Source organism: Nestor notabilis, unplaced genomic scaffold, assembly GCF_000696875.1.
Source record: "Nestor notabilis isolate BGI_N333 unplaced genomic scaffold, ASM69687v1 scaffold22050, whole genome shotgun sequence".
NCBI classification, from domain to species: Eukaryota; Metazoa; Chordata; class Aves; order Psittaciformes; family Psittacidae; genus Nestor; species Nestor notabilis.
The window spans coordinates 38,638-45,381 of NW_009912825.1; the positions used below are offsets into that span (position 1 = coordinate 38,638).

At 50.2% G+C, this 6,744-nt stretch overlaps 1 protein-coding gene across 1 annotated transcript; it reads right to left on the bottom strand.

Annotated features, from left to right (window-relative positions):
- Positions 1-1,289: 1,289 nt before the first annotated feature.
- On the bottom strand, positions 1,290-3,342 carry LOC104411188 (alveolar macrophage chemotactic factor-like). The gene is made up of 4 exons (XM_010021561.1): positions 3,255-3,342; positions 2,733-2,862; positions 1,933-2,016; positions 1,290-1,302 (listed from the first exon to the last, which is right to left on the bottom strand). Exons 1-4 carry the CDS (start codon positions 3,340-3,342, stop codon positions 1,290-1,292), a joined length of 315 nt encoding a protein of 104 aa, XP_010019863.1.
- Positions 3,343-6,744: the final 3,402 nt, after the last annotated feature.

The following is a 6,744-nucleotide window of genomic DNA, read 5'->3' on the forward strand; positions in this document are numbered from 1 at the left end:
TTGCCCATCAGGGGCCCAGGCTTCCTGAAACCGGTTCCATTTTCCCCTTGCTTTGAAGCCAGGTCTTGTAAAGATATCGGTCCTTTGTCCCAGTGCTTGTCCTTAAGCCCATGCAGCTGCACAAGCTCCGAGGTTTTTTAGGGTGCTTTTATCTTCTGCATATTACTCATTTCTTCTACAACCAGATTTTCCCCCAGCCTGAGCTTTGGTGGCATCTGCTTTTGCTCTTTCCCAGCTATGGCTGGTTATCCCAAAACTCTGCCAAGTGACCCTGCACCAACCCTCTATATTTCCTTACAACAGTCTTCCAATTCTGAAAGGGGCCAACAAGAAAGCTGGAGAGGGACTTTTTACAAGGACATGTAGGGACAGGACAAGGGGGAATTGCTTTAACCTGACAGAGCGGAGACTGAGATTAGACATTAGGAAACAGTTGTTCCCTGCGAGGGTGGTGAGGCCCTGGCTTAGGTTGCCCAGAGAAGCTACCACCAGTCTGTGACCTATGATTCCTGTTGGCCTTTACTGCTTTCAAAAGGCTTTCAACTGCTTGCACACCCCAGCCCCATCACCAGCGCTGGTGGTTGAGGGCTGGAACACCCCTCCCAGCTCCCGTTGCTGCCTTGGACAAACTTTTCCCTGCTCCTGTCTCATTCCTCAGTGTAAAAAGGGCTGTCACTGTGCCTGACATGTACCTGGGTGCTGCCCTCACTCCGCTACCTATAGCACAGGTACCTCACCTGCACGTTTTCATGCCTGTGGCATATCTATGAAAGAGCATCAAGAGCGCCAGATGCAAAAGATGGAATCTGAGCTCCAGGAAGGCTACAGCGGTGGGGTCTGTCAAAGCTGGGAGATCCAGGGAAATTACAACAAATGGAAAACACCCTGAATTTTATTTGACTTGAGCTCTCAGGCCAGGACATGCCACGCTGTGTAATAAAAACCACAGACACACCGTGTCGATGAGCACTCTGCACAGAAGGACTCATAAAGTTGTTCCTACAGAGGCAGGAGCGGCCCCTTCACAGTGTTTAGTCGAGCAAAGAAATGAAGGGTTCACATTCACGTTCATCCAGGGACTGAATGCAGGAGGGAAACACCTCCAGAACCTGCCATAGGGCTGGGTCATCAGTGAGCTGCCCTCCCTGCTGCGGCTGCTGCTGGGGCTGAACATGGGACTTTTGGGATGAGGGAGGGAAGCGAGGGCAAAGTGGGGAGCAACCAGGTTCCTGTGCATCATCTGCCAGCCCATCTCAGGGCTCTGAGCATCAACTTCCTTCACAGGAAACTTATTTTTTCTTCCTGTGAAAAGCAGAAGGAGGAGAAACATGTGAACGCAGAGAAAAGCGGGTCCTGGGGGAGGAAGCTCCTGCCCCAACTGAAGGAAGTCATCTCTAAGGTCCCTTCCAACCCTGACCATTCAATGATTCTATGACAAGTCACCACCATGTCCCCGGGACAGGCATCACCGAAGGGGGGATTTAGATTAGTCATCAGGCAGAAGTTCTTCCCTGTGAGGGTGCTGAGGTGCTGGCACAGGGTGCCCAGAGAAGCTGTGGCTGCCCCATCCCTGGCAGTGTTCAAGGCCAGGTTGGACACAGGGGCTTGGAGCAACCTGGTCTAGTGGAAGGTGTCCCTGCCCATGGCAGGGGGTTGGGACTGGAGGAGCTTTAAGGTCCCTTCCAATACAAACCATTGTAGGATTCTGTAATCAGCCATGGCACTGTCTCTCAGCTGCCCCACACTGTGCCAAAAGCCCAGGCATGGCAAAGGACGGCAGCTTTCCCAGCCAAGTAGCAACACACTATTGCACTTGCAATAAGCAAATCCCAATCCCATCATTCCCTCTCCAACGTATTTTCCTTTTTCTGCCCTGTGAGTGCTCCCCAGGACCAAGGATAAGCCAAAAGGGTTTTCATCAATGCAACTTACGTGCTAGCAATACGCTTCAGCAGCTTCTTCACCCAAGGGGCATCAGGATTCACACACACCTTCCCTGAGGTTTTTAGCTTAATTCTGAAACACAAGGAGTGTTTATGAGCATTGCCCTCCCCTCCAAAGGCAGGGATCTGAGCAGCCAGTGCTGATCTGCAACGCTCAGCTTTCATTTACAGTGCCAGCAGGTCGCAGGAAGCTGCCAGAAACAGAGGGAAGCCACGGGATGCTCAAGAAAAAGCAAGATGCAAAATATTCCTATGTGGAACACATGCTTCAAGCCCTAAGGTGCCTGTTCAAAGACTGTTTCCTCTGTAGGTTTACAAATATATCAGTGCTGAGCAGTTAGAACAACCTTACGCATCCGCTTAACGCACCACTTCAGTCTGGACAGGAATAAAGAGATACGGGCTTGAACCAAGATGCAGTTTGCTCTCTGCTCTCGTATTGGTAGTGAAAAAACGGGTTACGGCTCATCCTGCCTTAGTGTCTGAGGATGCGCTTCCTCCAAACTGCAAACAGCCCCCACCAGCATGAGGAAATCACACTCTACCTTGCTGGAAAGCTCCATTCAGGTCCTGAGGACCTCTGGCATGTCACTCGGGTGTATTTCCTCCACCAGAAATGACCTGATGTTTCTCAGCCCCAAAGCATGAGCGAACTTGAAAAGCCTTGGTTTGCAGAAAGGGAGCAGAGAGTGGGGTGGTTGCAGCAGAAAAGGTGCAGTGCTGGCCTCGATGCTACACGGGAGCCAGAGGAGACAGCTTTCCACCCCATGAGCCACCACTGGCACTTACATGATCTCTGTACGCCTGCAGGTGCTCCCCACGGGTCTTATCTCAATGCTTTCGTATCTCTTTGGACTAATGTAGTCTGAGGTTGTCTTTACGCACCTACAGTTCAGGTTTCCATTCACCTCCAGGATGGCTAGGAAAGAGAGAAGGTAGAGAGTTATTTAGAGTTACAAAGACAGAGTTATTTAGAGGTGCCACAACTCCAAATCAGTTAGAGACAAAGAAATTATCACTTCCCATGCTTTCCCTGACAACGCTTTAGGAACCATGATAGGAAACTGTTATCTGTGTTATCTACCTCAGCACCCTGCTCTCACACAGCTCCTGAAAGCTGAATCTAGCCAAGGAGGATGGTCATGCTCTTTCCTCACCTATGAGAAAAACCCTGGGTTAAACAGTGTGCATCTCTGTTCCCCCAGGTCCCCTTCGGTGCAGAATGCAGATGGTGCCCATCCATCCTGAGGACCACGCCAGGCTGGAAGCTGATCACCGTTGGGTATCTCTGCAGAGACACCAGAAGCTCACCTGCATGGGCTGAGTGGGACAACACCAGCAGCACAAGCAGCCATGGGAGCACTGGAGCTCCCATCCCCATCCCAGCTGGCGTTCGCATCCTCGTGGCAGGCTCAGCCCCAGAGAAGGTCTGAGGAACCGGGTGAAAAGCACCCCTATTTATTCAGGAGGGTCACGCTCTGACACAAGCAGCAAGGTTCGAACTTCATCAGTCACATCCGACCAGTGGACCGTGAAGAGTGGTGATGTAATTTCTCAGATGCCTCCCACAGCCGGGTTGGAAACCGAATTTACACCATTGCCGATGAAAACCAGCCATCGGGACAAAGCGCATGTTTGGAGTCCCCACATCACCTTCCCCACACCCTGCTTCTGATCATCTGAGTCTGTCCAAGCATCACCTTTCACTCCCTTAGCATTCACACCTCAACCACACAAAGACCCCAGAATAAAATCAAAGCGCAAACCCGGGGCAAGCAGGGTTTTTTCACTGCACTCAGATATTTACATATTTCTTTCTTAGGGCTATAATTCCCCCACGCTATTTTTGCTACCTCTTACATCAGCAAAATTGCCTAGCAGTGAACCATGGAAAAATAAAGATCTCTGCTATACATTTCCACTCTGACCCTTCAAATCTTGCTTGTACAGTGACATACTAAACACCCAGGAAAGTCAAGAGATGACTGGTACAGTAGCTCCAGCAAATAGCAAGTTATTCCTACATCGCCGCACATCTATGGCTAAGTACTGATGTGCACATTGATGAACAACAGTTTTCTTGGTACCAGCAGCCTGGGAGTGAAACATTGACGGATGCTGGAGAATGGTGGCAGGGAAAGGAACAGGGCTCGGATGGACTTGGGGACTAGTGAGGGCGAGACCTGAGCACCAGAGGGAGAAGGCATCTTCTTATTTTGCTCTATTTAGTATCCCATTACAGCACTTTGGACCTGAAATAGTCAGGGCTTAGAAGTGTCCTGAGTGTTTCGAGGAAGATCAGCTTTTTATGTCCCCAGCTATGGGGTACAATGTGCTATGCAGTCAGTGAGCCAGTTCAACATCATTCTGCTGTCCCCAACATAAGAAGGACATGGAGGTGTTGGAGCAAGTCCAGAGAAGGCCACGAGGATGATCAGGGGACTGGAGCACCTCCCGCATGGAGACAGGCTGAGAAAGTTGGGGCTGTTCAGCCTGGAGAAGAGAAGCTGCGTGGAGACGTCATAGCAGCCTTCCAGGGTCTGAAGGGGGCCTAGAAGGATGCTGGGGAGGGACTCTTCATTAGGGACTGTAGTGGTAGGACAAGGGGTAATGGCTTTAAACTTAAACAGGGGAAGTTCAGGTTAGATGTAAGGAGGAAGTTCTTTACTGTGAGGGTGGTGAGACGGGTTGCCCAGAGAAGCTGTGGCTGGCCCCGCCCCGGGAGGGGTGAAGGCCACATTGGAGCTTTGGGGAAGGGTCCCCCTGCCTGTGGCAGGGGGGTTGAAACTGGATGAGCTTGAAGGTCCCTTCCACGCCAAACCAGTCTGGGATTCTATAATTCACAGCAGGGATAATCAAACGGTAGTGGGAAAACTGACAACACTAAAGTAGACGTGTACGTGGCAGTAAGAAGCTGTAGGAGCACGTGGAAAGGAAGAGGTCAGACTGTGCACATCCTTATAGTGCTGTAAAGCCACGTGTCCACAAGGCTTTAAGGCTTTATTCTGGCAGTGTCCTCCACACTTTACACACAAGGGAATAAACCTGCCCATTTCGGCAGACCGTCCGTTGGCACTTGCTTCTCCACATATTTCATAGCATCTTTTGGGTTTCTCTCAAAATGAGCCATTGAAGGACTGAAGCAAAGCATTTTGGCACACAGGGGGTTAGTACTGAGAGACACCTTTGGGTCTCACATGGGTTTTAGCGGGATGGGGGCTGCCCTGAATAAAACAAAGTCACCAGCCAGGAAGCAAAAGAGGAAGCAGGGACACACAGCCACAGTAGCAAGGCAAGGAGGAAGGAAGAGGGCAGAAGAAAAATTATGTGATTGTGTGACTACATTGTAATTTGGAATTTTCAATTTCACATCAGCATTTTATAGAGTAGCAAAATGGTAAACGGCAAAAAAAAAGCCTTCCATTCAAACCATAAGCTCTCATCTTCCTCTTTGAAACTTGTTTTCCCTCTGAGATGGGTCCAAAAGTCTTTATGAAGACCTTGTTCAAGAGAGAATGGTCAAAAACAGATGAGGGAAGAGTTTAATTCCCTGTACATCAGGGTTGCAGAGAGGCCAGGGGCAATTTGAATGAGCTACTGCCAAAATCCTAGGGAGGGAATGAGAGCCTTGCTGCTATGGCAGTGGAAAGGAGATGGCTTTAAAACTGTATTTAGTTCAATACTCTCGGAGTTTTCAATTTCCCTGCAGAGAGCTGTTAGAAGAAGCTCAACCCAGGACTGGTTTAAATGGTTTTGCTGAGTCATGGCAGAGATCTCTTCAAAGGAAAGTCTGCAAAACAGCAGGGAAGGCAGGGATTTACCAGGAGAGATTAGAGGTCACGTAGTTTGCTATAGAGGCACCAAAGAAGTTTCAACATCTTTCTGAAGTTCATGACTTCAAAACGCTCCTGCTTTTGTAGCTGGGGAAAACCAAGAGAAGTGAAAGCAACTTTCCCCAGAGCTGCAAGGTGGAGAGGACCGAGCTGGGGCATGCTCCAAGCGTGCCTCTTCCATGACCAACGGAAACCAACACCACCGCTGGCAGTGCTTAAGGAAACCAGTACAGGAAGAATCTAACCCTGGGAGACATGCAATGGACAGACCAAGGTAACTCATGCATGAGATGATACCCCCAGATCTGTGGCTACAGGGCAAGTGTCCATCTCCTGTCTACCCATGAGAGAAGTGGGAGCTACAGAACCGTGTTTTGGCTGGATAGATTTAGAGAGGTGGCTTTAGAGGGGTCCTGGGCAAGCAGTTCAGCCACAACAATCTCGGTTTCAACCAGGGGCATGTGTTGGCCCCCAGACCTATACAAGATACGAGATGCCTCCTTTAGGGAAGTGCTGCTTTGCGCTGACATGTTTGTTTATGCCCAACCTTGTGATGCTTCTTTCATGACAATCATGGAATCACAGAATGGTTTGGGTTGGAAGGGACCTTAAAGCTCACCCAGTTCCAACCCCCTGCCACAGGCAGGGACACCTTCCACTAGACCAGGTTGCTCCAAGCCCCATCATGGTGCTCATCAACTCACTTTGCATGCAGGATGAAACCCTCATGTCCCACAGGGGGGAAAGACAGCAGCGCCTCCTCTTCCTTGCGAGCACCAAGGAAGTTGTCCCCTCTGCAGAGGTGGCCTTGGCAGCAGCTCCCCTCCAAGAAGAAGTCAACCCTGGGGATGCAGGCAAGCAATAGCCATGCTGCAACAGCAGTGCTGCCCAACAGTGCCCATGGCCTGCCCCATGGATGCTTCTGGAAAGACAACACAAAGCAGGGGCTCAGCTCTGTGATTTCAGGT

Bases quoted from the DNA above. Each gene is read 5' to 3' on its own strand.
- LOC104411188 (XM_010021561.1), bottom strand. From the start codon at position 3,342: ATGCGAACGCCAGCTGGGATGGGGATGGGAGCTCCAGTGCTCCCATGG. The intron at 2,863-3,254 runs GTGAGCTTCTGG...TCTCTTTCCTAG, and splicing joins GTCCCACTCAGCCCATGCAG to CCATCCTGGAGGTGAATGGA. The intron at 2,017-2,732 runs GTAAGTGCCAGT...CTTGTGTTTCAG, and splicing joins TGCAGGCGTACAGAGATCAT to AATTAAGCTAAAAACCTCAG.